This window comes from Nomascus leucogenys, chromosome 17, assembly GCF_006542625.1.
Source record: "Nomascus leucogenys isolate Asia chromosome 17, Asia_NLE_v1, whole genome shotgun sequence".
Taxonomy (NCBI): Eukaryota; Metazoa; Chordata; class Mammalia; order Primates; family Hylobatidae; genus Nomascus; species Nomascus leucogenys.
Window position 1 is genome coordinate 389,518 of NC_044397.1, and position 17,282 is coordinate 406,799.

General features: G+C 54.6%; 1 protein-coding gene across 6 annotated transcripts in view; it reads right to left on the bottom strand.

Annotated features, from left to right (window-relative positions):
- Positions 1 to 1,935: 1,935 nt before the first annotated feature.
- The window catches only part of CPNE5 (copine 5), a 95,496-nt gene continuing 80,149 nt past the window's right edge, over positions 1,936 to 17,282 (bottom strand). For 5 of the 6 annotated variants that reach the window (XM_030795649.1, XM_030795648.1, XM_030795652.1 and 2 more), the window contains 8 exons: positions 14,162 to 14,223; positions 9,379 to 9,425; positions 7,556 to 7,737; positions 6,549 to 6,676; positions 6,217 to 6,319; positions 5,435 to 5,492; positions 4,855 to 4,928; positions 1,936 to 3,628 (listed from right to left, as the gene is read on the bottom strand). In XM_030795649.1, the coding sequence (XP_030651509.1) occupies positions 3,410 to 3,628; positions 4,855 to 4,928; positions 5,435 to 5,492; positions 6,217 to 6,319; positions 6,549 to 6,676; positions 7,556 to 7,737; positions 9,379 to 9,425; positions 14,162 to 14,223 (873 nt within the window). In that variant the 3' untranslated portion in view covers positions 1,936 to 3,409. Of the gene's footprint in view, positions 3,629 to 4,050; positions 4,403 to 4,854; positions 4,929 to 5,434; positions 5,493 to 6,216; positions 6,320 to 6,548; positions 6,677 to 7,555; positions 7,738 to 9,378; positions 9,426 to 14,161; positions 14,224 to 17,282 lie in introns of those variants that run through there. The other variant, XM_030795650.1, reaches the window with a different exon arrangement.

The window sequence follows — 17,282 nt, forward strand, 5'->3', positions numbered from 1 at the left end:
GGATCCCTTTCAGAGCCCTTCTCTCCAGAGCCCAATTCGAGTCTCCATTTTTCCCACCCTCAGTGCCCGCCCTCTGGCCTGCTCAGGGCAGGCTTCAGGCTTCTGTGTTGGCCTGGAAACCCGGGAGATTGTCTCTACTGACATTCCCAAGACAGCAGGTTCTGCTTGGTGACGGTGTTACCAGCGAAACACACACACACACACACTGACTCTGTGATACAAAGCTTGAGAAACATTGGGCTGAACCAAATCAAGCTGGTCCCTTTGCTGTAGGACTTACCAGAGGCTTGAACACCCTAAAGGCCACTGAGACTCTCAAGAGGGACGCACAGCAGGAAGGTTCCCAAACTCCATGCCAGGGAGCCAGTATTCTGTGGAACACACCTTGGGAAAGAATCCACGAGACGCTACGGTGTCGGGCACAGTAAAGATGCTCTTGGCGTCCCGTCTCGCCCCCGGCAGTGGCTCTGCGCCTCAGTTCCCCTGCCAGGCAAGCACCCTCTCCTGACACTTTCCCACGGCCCCTGTGGTGAGGTGACATGAGCTGCTGGTTATGGGAACTTCCCTCCTTCCAAGCTGTGACCCCACCCCGTTCCCACTCCAAGCGTATCAGAATGTAAGTCACAGGGGCATGTAATTATAGGGACAGCTGTGAATCAGCACCCATTTACTATAAAATCATAAGAAGTAAACAAGTCCCAAACTTCGGTATAATTAGTTCCAAATTTCTTGTGATGTTCAGGGTGGGAATGGCTGCCTGGAGGGCTAATCTGGGAACAAACTTGCCCAGAGAAGGGAGAAATCCCCTTTTGCTATGATCCTGGTCCCTGATGGCCACAGGGATTTATATTGAAGAGGAACAAGAGGAAAACAGTGTTTCTTGGGCACCTAAAATGCCATGGGTCCTGGGTGCATGTCACATATATCACATGCAAACTTATGTACTCGTCACTCTGGCCACGTGATGACCCTGCAAGGATGGGGGTGGTGGTGACGACCCCATTGCACAGGGGATGCCAGACTCTTCGTGGCACAGTGACTCTGGTGCCCACAGATTACCCAGCCCCTCCTGATGGCATCAGTACCCCATGGTTGTAGTATTCCCTCGCTCACTGCCCCAGAGCAGGGCACCCCTGAGGGTGCAATTCTGTGTGTGCATCTCCAGCATGGTCTCCAATACCTGAGTGGGGCCTGGCACTCATGTTTGGTGAATGCTTGTTGAGAGATGAGTGAATGAGTGATCAAATGCAATAAAGCAATCCATTTGTTTTAGAGGAAATTCTGATGATGTTACTTCTCTCACCTCCTCAATGGCTTCCCGTTTCACTCAGTAAATGCCAAAGGCCTCATCATGGCCTACGCGGCCCGTGCATTCCGGCCTTTTCACCTCTCCAACCCCATCTCTAGCACTTTCCCTTCCTGCACTCAGCTCCAGCCACACCGACCTCGCTCTCCTGCAAAGGCACCAAGGATGCTCCTACCACAGGGCCTTTGCGCCTGCTGGTCCCTCTACCTAGAGCTCACTTCCCCAGATATCAGTGTGGCTCCCTGTCTCACTTCCTGGGGGCTCACCTCAACCACGACCTCCTCTGAGAGGCCCTCTCCGACCACCTCATCGAAAACATCACCCTCCTTCTCCCTCATGTGTCTTTAGAACTCTTGCCACCACCTGAAATGACGTTACTAGCCTATTTGTTGATGTGTTTGCTGTGTCTCTCCCGTATTATCTGTGTGTGTGTTGTAAGCCCCGTGCGGGGACAGGGTCTGTGCTTTGTTCATGGCTGCACCCTCAATGCCAGCACAGAGCGTGGCATGTGGCCTTTGCTTGTAAATCTCACTGAACCAAACAATCGAAGGAAGCCACAGAGGAGAACTGGACCCTGTCAAACAGCAACATCAGTGCTATTTTTCAGAGAAGAAAGAAAAACTTCGTGCTTTACTAAAAGAACCAAATTTACTTCAGTTTAAGGCAAATTCCACACAGAGACTGTCTCAGAGACGGGCACAGAACCAGACACCATAGAAACACCACCACCATGCGTGACGGGGAAGCGGAGGCAGGAGATGGGGACCCGGCCTGCGCCAGGCACGGAGAGGTCAGTGGGCTGAGGAGCTCCATGCGGCAACAGGGACTGGCATGCATGACCTGCTCCCCGAGTGGGCAAAGGCTGGGCAGCTGGGTGGGCCCAGGAGGGAGATCCCCTTCTTCCTCACCTTTCCCACAGCAGGGGCAGGAGCTCGGGCTCAGATGCCAGAGCCCAAGGCTGAAGGACAAGTGTGTGTTTGGGGTGATGGGATGGGACAGGGTGACCCAAAAGCCAAGGCGGCCTCGAGTAGGGTCACATCAGTTAGGAGTAGGATGGGGGGAGCTGGGCATGGGATGAATGACCCTCAGGACGTCAGACCTAAAGGAAAACCTGGGGCCATCTGGTCAACCCTCTTGTCATACAGACATGGAAACTGAGGCCCGAAAGGTAGAAGGGACTTGCTTGGGTTCCCACATTAGGCAGCTGGGGGAGGCAGGGCTCAAACCCAGGACTCCTGTCTCCTAGCCTCATGGGATACAGGGCAAAGAGCAGGAGCAGGGTGGGAACGTGGGGCTGAGCCACTCCTTACTCAGGCCCCTATGTGGGCACCGAGGGCCCTGGGAAGCCTCTGGAGGGAAGAAGGGATTCCTGAAGCCAGGAGTCAACCATGGAAGTGCCTGTGGGCCCACACCAGGGAGAGGCCTCCACAGGCCATCGGTGTGTCTAGAACTTGCACCGTACTGAGCTCGAGAGGCACCAGAAAGGGCTCTGTGCTGAGCAGCCTCCACTTCAGGCCCATCACATGGCCTACGGTCCATGATTACAGCACCCCATGGGTCCCCGGGGCTCCCAGTGCATCCAGTGTCCCTGGGAGGGGGCACATGTTCAGGCCTTCCTGCAAACCCATCAGCTTCATAGGGCTCACTGGAAATTGGGTACAGGATAGACCACAGGGCGGGACTCAGTGACAGGAGTAGACACCATGGGAGGATGGGACGGAGATGGGGGCTGGAGGAGGCCAAGCCCAGGCTTCAGGGTGACAGGTAAGCAAATAGGATTGCCGGGGTTGGGCGACAGGGACCCCAATCACCCTTATTGTTTACACCTTCCTGGCTGGGTTAGAGCCAGGTATTGGGGAAGAAGAGAAGGGCTGGGTCCCTGTGTAACCCTCTTTCACCCGTACCCCTGTAACTCCCTGGGTTTGGGCAATAAGTGAGGCCAAGAAATTGAGGAGGGGTCTTCAGAAGCCCCACCCCCTGGCAGCCTCCCAGGCACACAGATGTCCCAAAGGCCGGGCAGGCCAACTTCGGGGAGTCTGGGGCCCTGGCCTCCTGTTCGCCTGGCCTCTCCCAGGCCCCAGCCACCTGCCTGCTGAGACCAGTTCAGATGTGCGTGTGCAGGGGGGACGCAGGGGGCGTACGGGCTGGGGACTGCGAGGGCGAGTGGGTTGGTGCTGCGGGTGGGGGACGCGGGCGAATGCCCTGTGCCTTCATGTAGGACACCAGTTGGTCGGGGATCTCTGCCAGCACGTCTCGGGCCAGGCGGGCCATACTCAGCACGTGATTGCCTGTGCGGTCCACGTAATCCCGGAAGGGCACAAACTGGCAAGTGGGAGGGCAGGGTCAGGCAGTGCCTCCCGTGGGACCCTGGGCCCCAAAATCTCCAGGCCTGGGGTTGCATCCCCACCCCGCTCCCAGCCTCTGCTCACTTGACTCAGTCTCCCCACCTTTCTGAATTACCGGAGGGACTGTACCCCCAACTCCCTGGGTTTGGGCAGTAAGTAACTATTGAGGGACTGTACCCCCAACTCCCTGGGTTTGGGCAGAGTAAGTAACTAGTCATAGTCACTATTCTTTCATTCACTCGACACCAGGACACACCACCGAACAGGATTTCTCCACCTCGGCACTAAGCACAGGCACTCGGTAGGTGCTTCCGAAATGCCAACTGAATCCCTGACTTCTGGGGCACGTGCTCTCCTGGGTCTCCCCCGACCTGTCCAGCAGAGCCCTCTCTCTGGCCTCTCTTCATTCCTTTGCTCTCTGGGGCCAATCTGGCCAATGCCCAATGCCAGGCCCATCTGGCTTCTTCCCGGGGGTGCCCTCCATCCTGAGTGCCTCCTCTGGCTCACTCCTGCCTCCAGGCCTTAGCATGGGCCGGTCCCACCTCCCAGGTTGTCCTTGCTGTGGTTTCCAGCCCCCTGTGTTTGGTCTCCACACCTGGGATACTGGGCCCCGATTTTTAAACCAAGGGAGTATGGAGGATGTCAGCTTTGTCTTCTGCATCTCCTAAGCACTAGGGCCTCCTCTGCAGGGGATGAGCGGGGGAAGTGATTGCGGAGGGTGCATTCTTCCGCGAGACTGCATGGGAATTCCCTGAGGACAAAGATCTTCCTGCTCATTATATTTGCGTCTTTCATGGAGATGCTGACATTGATTCAGTTAACCGAGCAATGCCTATTCTTGGAGAAGGCTGCAGCAACACTAAAGACACTGCCTCGGCCTTCAAGGGGCAGAAGAAAAAACAGAACGAGGCTGACCACAGAGGCCTGGGGGCTGAGGAAGGGCTGGCAGAGGGTTCTGGCCTCTGGCTGGGCACCCACAATGTTAGGAGTGTGTCCCAGATGTGACCGAGAGGGGCCCAGCCCAGAGCACAGCATGGCCAAGGACTGACTCCTACTCCCTTTGGTGGTGACTGGGCCACTTTGGGGCTCCCAGTGCCTCCCTCCCGGGCCCTTCACCAGGGAAGCCCCCAAAGGGGGTGTGAGGTCCACCTGGCTAGAGGGGTTCTTGAATTTCCCATGGGGCAGGCAAGGCCTGGGCTTCACCTGGACGATGTCGCGTTCAGCCAGCTTCCCCCGGGAGGAGATCCGCACGTCGTCACCATCCAGCTCCACCATGGCTGTGAGGGGAGGAGTGTCATGGGGATGGGGGTGAGATTAACGGTGGACCCCTGGGCCTGGCAGGAGAGTGGACTTGTCCTTCCATCCCGGCCAATCCAGGGCCGAGACCATTGGCCCATGCCCCGTGTTAGAGATGAGGAAACTGAGGCCAGGGGCCAGGAGGAGCCCGATCAGGTGAGCCTCTGACTTTGAGCCCCGTGCTTTGGCTCACCACCCTCCCCAGACACCCAGGGCTGGAGGAGAAAGAAGTGACTTGGGGCCTCCTTCCCACAGCCTTGGGATGTGGGCGTGGGTGCACACCCAGACCTGACACACCCCTCCCTGAGCACACAAATGCATCCCACACCCTGCACACTCACCCAGACACACACGCCCAGGCGGGAGCTCTCACTCTTTTGGGAGGGGTCATTCCCAGGGGACTGCAGCCTCTGGGGAAACATCTGGGGTGGGAGCAGGGGTGTGTGGCTAGGGAAGGAAAGGAGGGGAGGGCAGCAGCTGGACTCACCGTCGAACTCTGCCTGGCCCACGCCGACGATAATGATGGACATGGGGAGCTTGGCAGCCTGGGAGACAGCATGGGGGGCAGGGGAAGGTTGGACCCAATTGGGACCCAGTTAAAAGGAAGGAGAAATCAGGGGTAGGGACAGGAAGGGGTTGGCAGGAAAGAAACGGGAGAGTGAACATGGAGAGACAGAGGAACACGGAAAAGGGGGTAGGGAGAGGGAGGGCACTCAGAGATAAAGAGCAAAGGAAACCAGGCTGTGCCCGGAGGAGAGAGGGAGGGTGGCGGGGGAATGGGTCATAGGTCTGCTTTGGTGAGTCACCCCCATCCCCTCTTACAGGGAGACCACCGGCTCGGGGAGCCACGTTCCTGAGCTTCCCCAACTCTGCGTCTTCCCTCCCACGCCTTTGACCTGGCCAGGCCGGCCTGGGAAAGGGGGAAGCGGTCCTAGAGATGGGTTAATGAGGGAGCCATCAGGGTCTGGAGGGAGTAGACCACAGAGTGTGACTAAGAGGTAGGAACAGAGCTCACCAGCCAGACCTCTCATGATCCAGGCACCCCTTCCGCCCCCCAGAATCCACTATCCAGCACTGGACTCTGCAGCCAGAGGCCAGGAGGTGGACGAGGGCAGTGGGGCCCAGTGAGGGAGGGAAAGGAGAAGCCACGCCCAAGTCATCTCCAAGCATTTCCCTAAAGTCAAGGAGGTAGGCACACCCCCAGGGTTCCCCTAATGGGGAGGAAGACACCCCTCAAACCGCCTCCCTCCCCGCACACTCCTTGCTCACGTTGACGATGGCCTCCTTGGTTTGCGCCATGTCCGAGATGACCCCATCGGTGATGATGAGCAGCACCGAGTACTGGGAGCCGTCCTGCACGGCCGCTGCATTCCTGGGTGGGGCAGGTGTGGGCTCAGGTCTGTCTGCGGGGCATGGTCCCCCCTAAACAAGGACGCTGAACACTTTGGAAGGTGACAGTTCTTGGGGGAATCTCTTCAGGGTCAGGGCTCCCTGAAAGGCAAGCACGTGGGAAGAGACACCCCCTCCCACCACCCAGAGGCAGGGCTGGTATGGAAACCGAGGCCTTGCGAGTGCCTGGAGGTGGTGGCAGCGGCACTCACCTGGCCACATGGGTGACCACGGGGGCAAAGTTGGTGGGGCCGTACAGCTGCACGGTGCGCAGGCTGCGGTGGTAGGCCTCCAGGATGCCGTCGATGCCGCAGCACGAGGGGTTCTCCTGGTTGCCATTCTGGGGGACAGAGGGCGGGGAGGCTGAGCCCAGGAAGGAAGGACAGGGGTGTATGATGTGTGGGAACTGAGTCCAGGTGGGGAGGCCAGCAGGCCTGGGCTCCCCCAGCTCTTCTCTGGTGTGGGGTGGTGGGGCAGGGGAGGGAACTCCCAGGGCCCATCCTGAAGCAGTGCATGCTTCAGCTGAGCTGGGTCCAAACCTGCTCCTTAGCCGGCTCCCTGTACCTGTTCAGAGATGCCCCGAGATCCCTGGCTGCTTCCCTCAGGGAACCTTGGGTAAACCCACTCTGACCTAAAATGACTGCTGGGTCTGAGCAACTCAGGAAGGACCTGTGGCTGATCTGTCCACGTGCACCCTGGGCCCAGCACAGCGCCTTGCACCCTCAGGCATGGGAGGGACGTCTGCTGTGCCTGAGTGTCCCCAGCTCATGAGAGCCAGGGAAAGGGGTGGCCTGTGCAATCATCTCCACAGGGCCCAGGATGCCCAGATGATGCCATGCTCCACATCACCCCGGAGATCCACGTCATCCCATCTCAGCACTGACTCAGGGATACCCAACCCACACCACTTGTTCACTTTTCTGGGGCCCTGAGGGATGGGTCAGCCGCAGCTCGCCTCCACCTCCACCTGTGTCTTGTCAGGAACAAGGAAGCCAGAGCCAGCTGTGGGCAGGCAGCTTCAGACGTGGAGGGGCAGCAACTGTGATCAGGGAAGGGAGTGGATTTCCGGAGCCCCCCTACACAGAGCAGGCAGTCTCCCTCCACTGAGGCTAAGCCTTAAGTCCCTGGGCTCAGAGGAAGGGAAACGTCCCCCCACCCCCAACTTGTCACCACACCCCCAGCCTGGTCAGTCCTCTCTCCCACCAGCGGGACCTCCTACCAGCGGGAATTCGTGGGACACCCTGCCATCCGGGGGCAGCTTGGCCCCGAAGCCCAGGGCAGGGAACATCTTGTCACTGTCGTAGTGCTGGATGATCTCTCCGACGGCAGTCAGCGCCAGCGCGTAGGCGTTCAGCTGGTAGGGGCTCATGTAGTGCAGGGATGTGGACTGTGAGGGGTTCCCTGTAACACAGGACATGGGAACCTTTGACCATCTAGACCCTCCAAGTCACCCCAGGTTCAGAATGAAGAAGGGGGTGTCCAAGGGCACCCCTAACTTTTATTAATTCTTGATTCCTCTATTTCTCTCATACCCCATATTAAATCCTTCAACAAAACAGATCCAGAATCCCTCCTCCTCCTCTCCTCCTCCCCATACCACCACCCTCTTGCTTATAGGATGCAGCAGTCTCCTAACTGATCTCCCGCTTCCTTCTGCCCTTGTGCCTTCAGCCCATACCCAGCACGGCAGTGACTGAGCCTATCAGCCTCGGAGAGATCATGCCTCTCTGCCCAAAATGCTCAATGCTTCCACCTCCCCCAAAATGAAACCCAAAGTCTTCAGGAGAGGCCGCAAGGCACTCATGATCTGGCCTGCTGGTCATCTCCTACCCTCCTCCCTGTCACTCGCCAGTCCCAGCCTCACCAGCCCCTCGCGATTCCCACCTCAGGACCTTGGCGATGGCTGTTCCCTCTACTTGGGACACTTTTCCCCAGATGTCCACTCCCTGGCCCGCTCCCTGGCCTCTTCAGGTCTCTGCTCAAGTGTCACCTCCTCAGTGTGATCTTTTCCGAGCAGCCTATTAAAAATTACAGCCTCCCCCAATCCTTCCTGTCCTTCTTTCTGGCTTGATTTCCCCCCCAGACCTCTCTTCGCTACTAATACAGTCTGTATTTAACTTATTTGTTCATTGATGGGAGGTAGTACAGCGCAGATTGCCAAGGTACCGATCCTGTCTACCTCCTACTAGCTATGTGATCTTGGGTAAGTTCCTTAACCTTAGCCTTAGTCTCTTCACCTGTAAAATCAGAGCAATAATAGTTCCTACTTCATAGGATTGAGGTGAGCATTGCGCAGGTGCTATCGACATTATGATAACTATCCTCAGTGTTATTATTACTAAGGCCCCTTCCAGCTCTGATAGCCCAGTGCTCTATGATGCTAGGACTTACAGCTATAAGAGGGGCTCCTGACACCTGTAGAGGGCAAGACCTGGGCATTTTTGATTGGCGCAAAAATGAGCACTCAGCACCCCTAATAGAGTCCAGAGCCCGAGGGAGGTTGTGATGTTTCTAATCATGTAAAGTTTGGCACTGTTATTGCTCCTAGTGACTCAGCCACAGGCTGACACTGCAGAAATTGGGAGGAGGGAAGGAAGCCAGGGCAGCCCCAGCCAGGTAAGGACTGGGGTCCCTGGGCTGGATCCTGCCTCCCTGAACACCACAGAACTCAGTCTTGGCTCTGGTTCTCCACTCCAGCCTGTGGGTTGGACTGCACAGAGGAGCTGGGATTTGATCCCAGGGGGATACATCTCCAGGGCCCTCCATGGGCCCAGAGTACACACAATCCCAATTCCCCCAGGGAGACTGGGTGTTCCTCAAGGACAAGGCTGTGGCTCAGAGCCCAGATTTATGTCAATGGTCCAACCTGGGGATACCTCTGCCATCTTGGTTGTATCTTTGGTCCTCCAGACCTAGGTATATCCTCTTTGGTGAGGAAGAGGCCAGAGAGTATGAGGGTCGTGGTCCCAGCCAGGGCCAGATGCCACAGCCCTTAAAAGCTCTCTCCTCCCACCCTGCTCCTCTGCCCATCCCCCAACTCACCATTGGAGGCAGTGAAATCAATGGCCACAGTGAAGTTGATCTGGGTCCTAGAAGAGGGAGAACAGCAGGGGAGTCACCTGGAGGGAGGCAGGGCTGTGGGGGGGGGGGGGCAGTGCTAGACATTGGATACCACCCTGGCTCTGCTGCTTGCCAGGTATGTGGCCTCGGTGAAGTCATTCATCTCTTTCTAGTTCTGGAGAGCTGAGATAGTAATGCCAGCTATGTCCCCCTAAAAGGATTAATGAGCGTCAGAAGAGTTATGCAGTAGGAAAGCTCTTTGAAGATGATTGTGTTCTGTGTGGGCATGTGGCTATGGTCACTTATTTCCTCCACAAACCCTACCCCCTGGGCCCACCTGAGTAGGCTGGGTGAGGCTGGGTCTCATTGGATGGCTGACTCAAATTTGGAGTGAGATTCAGGACGAAAACTCATCTGACAAAAAAGAGAGTCAAATAGACATCACGCATCTCCTAAAGAAAGAATAGAATACCACCCATGAAGTTGTCTTACCAAAAAATTGAACCTGATTCGGATTGAGGTTCCAGAGCTGTCTAGTCAGTTACAGGAAATACAAGGGACAGAGGAACACATTAAACGACACCACAGGAGATGCAGCCAGCAAAATCCAGTCTTTGGGAAACTCTGTAGAAGCACTACCAGAGTCAGCAGCAGCACCATCTCCTGGGAATATGCTGGGCCTCTCAGACTCTATCTAGCTCTCCTGAATCTTTTTATTGAAAGAGGTCTCGCTCTGTCACCAAGGCTGAAACGCAGTGGTGTGATCACAGCTCACTTCAGCCTCAACCTCCTGGGCTCAAGCAGTTTTCCCACCTCAGCCTCCTGAATAGCTGGGACCACAGGCACGCACCACCACACCTGGCTTTTTTTTTCTTTTTGCAGAGATGGGGTCTCATTATATTGGCCAGCCTGGTCTTGAACTCCTGGGCAAAAGTAATCCTCTTGCCTCAGCCTCCCAAAGTGCTGGGATTACAGGTGTGAGCCACCACATCTGGCTGAATATTAGATTCTCTTGGTGAGGTACAGGAATCTGTGTTAGCAAGCCATTCAGGTGCTTGGGGGGAATGAATAGATGAAAAGAGAATTAAGAGACCAACCCACCAATCACAGCCTATGGCTCTTGCCTGGATTTCTGACTCAAACAAACCAATTTTAAAACTATAAGATAATTGGGGAGATATAAACATTTACTAGATATTTAATATTAAGGAATTGTTAATTTTTTAGGTGTGGTTATGATATTGTGGTTATGTTTGATAAAGAGAGAGTCCTTATGTTTTAGAGAGACATCCTAAAACATTTGGGGATCAAATATGATGGCTGGGATTTGCTTCAAATTGGATATTGGGAGGCTGAGGTGGGAGGATCGATTGAGACTAGGAGTTCAAGGCCAGCCTGAGCAACATAGTGAGACCTCAAAAATAAAAAAAAAAACCCACTAAAATAAAAAAGAATAATAAATGACTGAATGAAGGGTGGAGTGCATGAAACAAGACTGGCTATGATGTGGTAATGGCTGAAGCTGGTACCTTCGGGGTTGATTATACCTTTTCTCCACATTTGCATGTGTTTAACGTTTTCTATAATAAAAAGTTAGGTTTTGAGGATTCAGATTCAGGGTTGAGACTTTCTGAGGGTTTGGCCATTCTAGGTTCTCTGCTGGGTCCAGACAGAACAAAGCTGACAGACACAAGTTCCTGGTAAAGTCTAGTCTTATGGTTCTCACATGGCAGTGAGCATAGAATCACTACGGGTGCTTGCTTAAGAAGATTCCAGGGCTCCACCCCAGAAATGCCAATTGAGTTTGTCTGGAGTGGTGCCCAGAATCTATCTCTTGAAAAAATGTCCACTGCCTTCATCCAGGGATTATGAGGACAGGAGGCTGGGATCACACTGGGGAAAACTCTGTTCTAGTAATTCTTAGTTGGGGCTATGGATGATGTAAGATCAGGTAGGCCTCACCTCACTTGCATTTAGCAGAAGGTGCCTTATCAGAAACCACAGCTCTATCAGCAGAAGATCCCTATCACAAACACAGCAGAAGGTCCCTATCAGAAACCATCTGATCACAGCTGAGCTGCTGCTCATGGAACCCTCACCCCCAGGGAAATGTCAAGGACATGGTTAGCGGGAGACCCAAGCCAGGGTCTGCTGGCCACAGACAGTCATCCCCACCTCTTTCTCCTCTTCTGCTGGCTGGGGGCAGAGCATCCAGAGGATTCCAGAGGATAGAAGGAGCCACAAGCTAGCAAGAGCCTGGGTCCCCAAATGACTGCGTGGATCACCTCCCCACCCAACCCTGCCATCCCACAGATGAAAAACAGACCTTTATTTGTATGAAGGCTTGAGGTTAGGGAATTATGTGTTACAGCAGTTGACCTACCATACTCATCTGCTGTTCATTGTCACCCCCTCTTCAGTGTGGAATATAGAATGCATGTCTTTGTTAGAGGTAGGGAGACATTTGGAGGGTCAAAGTCCCGCTCCCAGGGCCACTCTTGGGAAGACGATTCTGGCCTGTGGGACTATACTGGAGGGAACTGTTGGACTGGCTCTTCCAAATACAGGGTAAGGGAAAGGCAGGCCTTACTCTGACTAGTCCTCCTCTGCCCTGGGTTCTGAAAAGCCTTGGGAAAGGAAGCAATTGGAAAGCAGATCTTCTTGTGGGAAAATTACTCGCAGCAGCCTAGTCTCTCCTGCCTAAGGGTAGAACACAGGCTGCTGAGCAACCGGCTCCTCCTCTGACAGTGGGGCCAAAGTACCCATACCCTTCCTCCTGGGTCCAGGTGGGCAGGTGAGGGAGGCCAGGGAGGAGAGGATCCCTAGACATCAGCTTCCTGCCTGGGCATGCATGCCAGGCTCTCAGTCCCTGGAGCCAGCTCCCTCACTCAGGCTCTCCAGAGAGTTTAAAGAGAGGGCTGGCTCTGGGGCTATAACCTGCCCAGTATGGGTGGCACCAGCTTAGCTCAGTCTCTGAGGGTTTTTTTCGATGAAACCTCACAGCATCCAGCACTTTAACTCATCAGTCTCCATCTTCATCCCACCCCACCCTCTAACTGCGAGTCAGGCAGGCTAGACTGATTCATTACTACAGAATGAAAGGCAGCATGTTATGAGGGAAGGAACCCTGCCACCATCTAGGCGTGTGGCTTCAGGCCAGCTCTGTAAAATGGGGATAACTGTTCTGATCCTGCCCACTGTGTTCTGTAAGTTGGGGGTACTATGCAAATGAAAAAAATAAACAGGATGGGCTGGGCTTGGTGGCTCATGCCTGTAATCCCAGCACTTTGGGAGGCCGAGGCAGGCGAATCACCTGAGGTCAGGAGTTCGAGACCAGCCTGGCCAACATGGTGAAAGCCCGTCTCTATTAAAAATACAAAAATTAGCCAGGGGTGGTGGTGCATGCCTGTAGGCCCAGCTACTCTACTCGATAGGCTGAGGCAGGAGAATTGCCTGAACCCAGGAGGCGGAGGTTGCGGTGAGCTGAGATTGTGCCACTGCACTCCAGCCTAAGTGACAGAGTGAGACTCTGTCTCAAAAAATAAATAAAATAAAATAAACATAAATAAAAATAAACAGGATGAGGGGTGTTTGAGAGTTACCAGGTGCTATGGACTGTAAGCGGTGGCTGCTTAATGGGATTGAGAGGGAAGCAATTTTGATGGGGGAAGAGTGCAAAGGCAGGGTCTGGAGTCAGCCCAGAGGAGGGGCAGGTAAGAGCAGAGGAGCCCTGAGTGACTGGAGGCAGGGTGTGTGCTCAGTGGGTAGGAGGAGAGCTTGCAGCCTTGAGACTGCAAGCTCAAGGCAGCAGGGAGTGGTGTCATGGGAAAGTGAGTGTGGCTTCCCAGGACCTGACTTCTCCCTCTGCCCTGGAGAACCAGGCAGCCAAGGGCCCACTTGGCTGGGATGAGCCTTTGGCAGCTGCTCCTGCCTGTCTCCTTTCCAGACAGGTGCAGTCACTCACCTGCGGGCTCTTGGCTGCCCACGCCCTGACCTGGCACCTGTCCTGGCAGGCAGCACGCTGGGCAGGCTCTACCCTTAGAGCCAGGCTGTTTCCATGAGCTGCTGGCTGGGGCCTCCTGGCTCCCCCATCTGTCTGGGCCTAGACACTGTCCCTGGTGGTTCTTTCTGCTCCTTAAACTCATGTTTGACCACCTGCTGGCCCCAGGACCAACCCCTGGCTTATCCCCAATCCCGCTGCCCTTACAGGGCCCTAATAACAGTGAGCAGGTTGATCACTGTCCCCCTCCCCCAACCAGACAGATCAGAGGTGTCAGCAGCTCAGAGCTGGAAGGAACCTTAACACTTACCTACTCCGTTCTCTTTGTGTACAGAGGAGGAAACTGATAACCCTGAGAGGCAAAATGACTCGCCCAAAGGAATCCAGCAAATTAATGGCAAAGAGAGGTTTAGAGCCTGGGCCTCCTGACTCCTATTGCAGGGTTCTTTCTACCTCCCCAAGCCCTTGGCTCTCTGTCACGGAGTCCCTACCAGCTCCAGGTCCTGTCTCTGCATGGAGACCTGACATGGCCCAGGCCAGCCTCCTTGGCTCAGGAGTTCTCTCCAAGCTGCTCGGGATCTGGGGATGTGCAGGGCTCTGGGCGAGTTGTCTCGGCCCAGACACCAGGGTTTGCTCAGAGCCCAGCACCACAGCCTTCAACCAGGGCTTTGAAGAGGCCAGGGTGGGGCCAGAGCCGGTCCTGTCGGTGTGTGGGGCCCTTTCCCTCTCCCCAAGGCCCATGAATTTGGCTGTATTTCTTCTCACCCTCCTTTGATATAGTCGAGGAAGGTGCACTCTGACTCCACCGCAAAGGAAAGCAGGGTGACCTTGAAAACAAAAGGGAGCTTGGTCAGTGGGGAGCCTGGGGTCAGGGGAGATGGGTTATGATTCGAGAGCTGACATTGACAGAACACTCGGCATGTGCCAGTTTTGCATGCATGACTGCATGCACTGCCCACACCATCCCATGAAGTACTATTATTATCCCCACTTTATAGCCAAGGAAACTGAAACTCAAAAAGGTGATGCAATGTGCCCAAGGACACTGCCAGGGCAGAGAGGAGATCTGAAACCAGGGTGTGTCTGACTTCAGAGCCTGCACTCTTGACCTTGACGGAAGGGTCCCATCTGTGTCAGTGGAGCCAGGGTCCAAGCCAAGGGCGTTAGTTTCCTCTAAGTGGGCACTGGCTCTCCAGCCCCAGGGACCTGGGGTGGGGTGTGGAGGACAAAGGGGCCCTCCTGGCACAGGTCTAACAACCTGCCAATGCCGACCAGCTTCAGGCTTCCGTGTGCCTAGAGCCATTAGTCCTGAAATGTGCTTATCTTAAATCTTACCGGTCCCATCTCATCCCTCTCAGACCCAAGACCCTCCCTCATAAGCAGCCCATCCTTTCCCCAGAGGTAACTGACCACCCCAGGCCCCCTCCCCCAAGCAGAGGCCTTTTAACCTATGCCCTGGCAAAGTTAGCTTTGGCTTTGCCAAGACAGGCAGCTACCTGGCAGCTCATTATCATAACAATTTAGAATCAAGGAGACAAATGAAAGCCTGGCATCCTAGGCCAATTAAATGAGGCAAGATTAGGGCAAAGGACCTTTTACCTGTGTAAGAGAACGAACTCCTCTCTGGTAGTTTGGGAGCCCCCTCTTCATGAAGATTCAGCCGTTTTTACAGGCTCACTGGGAGGGCCGGGTGAGAGCACCACCCTTACTTGGCAGTAAGACCCCCACCTACTGTGGTTAAGGTGTTAGGCACCTGGATGAACCACAGGCCTCCTTCAAAGTGTGGCAGCTCAGACTCACTAGGAGTGGACCACGGCAGTGGCTTCAACGCTGACTGATGACCATGAGATGCCCTGGGGGGCTCTTAGATCATCCTGTAGCCCAGACCCATTATAGCCGAGTTTCTAGGGCCACATGAACATTTCAGAGATCTTTTTTTTTTTTTTTTTTTAGCTCTTCACGTAAGTCTAATCTGCAGACAGAGTTGACTGCTCCCCATTCCAGCCCCCCAGGATGCAGCAATGCCCTAACTGCCCTGACCATATGGGTTCACCCAGGGGCTCGCAGGGTGAAAGCAGACTTTCCCCTACTCAAAGGGTAGTGTTCCTAGACCAGCAGCATCAGCATCACCTCGATGCCAGGTAGAAATGCAGAAATGCAGATTCTTGGCATTTTCACAAGATCCCCAGGGGATTCTGCGCACCATAAGTAAGGGATGAAAAGCACTAAACACAGATTCCTGGGCCTCCTAAAGTGGAATCCCAGGGAACTGGCCTGGGCGTCTGTATTTCAACAAGCTTTCTGCATCCTGGGTGATTTTTCGTGATGAAGATGGGGAAATGCTGGAGTAAAGGAAAGTCAAGAGACCTGGGCCTAGACCCGCTCTGTCTCCAACTCACTGTGTGACCTGGGACCAATCACATGCCCTCTCTAGGCCACAGTTTCTTCATCTCTAAAGTAAGAAGGCTGGATGAGATCAGTGGTTTTTGAACCTTTTCATTCCCAGCTGGGGAAGGTGCTGTCTTCCCTAGGGGAATTTGGGAAAGTGTGGGAGAGTTTTGGGGGTTCTCATAATGTCTAGGGCTCTACTGGTAGCTATGGGCAGCGGCCAGGGGTGCTAAACATCCTGTGAGATGAAGAATTTTCCTGCCCAAATGCTGACAGCGTCCCCACTAAGAAACACCACAGCCTTGGACAAAGGAAATAGGACTCTAAGCCCCGGTCTGAGAAGCAGTTACAATCAAAGAAGTGGTGTTCAGTCCCCTTTGAATGAGCAGAGTAATTTTACAGTTCACAAGCCTGCATCTCCCATGTGTCTGTCACAGCTGCCCTGTGCAGTGGCAAGGTGAGGACGATTCATTAGTCCCACTTTACAGACGGAGAAAATGAGCTTCCTCAGAGGAACCCCAGAGGTCCCGAAGACCTCTTCTAGGTCTGGGGATACAGTCTGCCTGCCTCAAATGACCAGGCTTGGCTGCACTGCCATGGGCCTCTAGAGTGAGGAAGGAACACAGAGAGGATGAACTTGGGTGTGTTTCACTGCAGAGAAAGTGGCTTGTTCTAGAAATGCACTGTGAGCTCCACCTCAGGGCCTTTGCACGTGCTGTTCTCTACAGCAGGAATGCTGGAATTCCCTTTCCCCAGTATCCTCAATACTTCCTCTATTGCCTGTCCCTTTACCCTTTATACTTTTTCCATCGCACTCATAATCAACTGACACACACAGGCGTGTGTGTGTCTGTGTGTGTGTGTGTTTTCTCTGTCTCCTCCCACTAGAATATAAGCACCAGGGATTTGGGTCTGTCTTGTTTCCAGCTGTATCCGACGTGCCTAGAACAGTGCCTGGCACACAGTAACACTCAGTAAATATTTGTTGAATAAACGTGGGAATGTCCTGAAGACCAGCCCCCAGATGCCACTAGGCCGGCGTGTCATCCCAGGAAGGTCACGGTTAAGCGGTGGCAGCGCCTGTAGCAGCTGCCAGCTCTGGAGTGAGATGTCATGTTGACTCCCATCTCTACCACTTTCTAGCTGTGTGACCTTGGTTGAGTCACTTTCCTGCTTGCAGCCTTGGTTTCCTCCTTCATGACTAGGGGATGATAATATCTGCCTCTCAGGGCAACAACCTGTGAAAAGCACCGACGTGGGGAATTTCCCAGGGCAGGGGCCCAATAAATACGACTTCTCTTCCTCTTCCTTCCTGCAGGAAGTCCCGTGGGTGTCTCTGCGATTCCTCATGCTAGATACAGCCAGCGCCTGTTGTGTGGTCTGCAAGTCAACTCCCTCCACCGGCTATTGCTCCATCTGCCCCACCCCTCCCCACCCCATCTCTCTTGGACATCTGATTCCCACACTCCGCCCGTGCACACACACAGACGCACGGGCC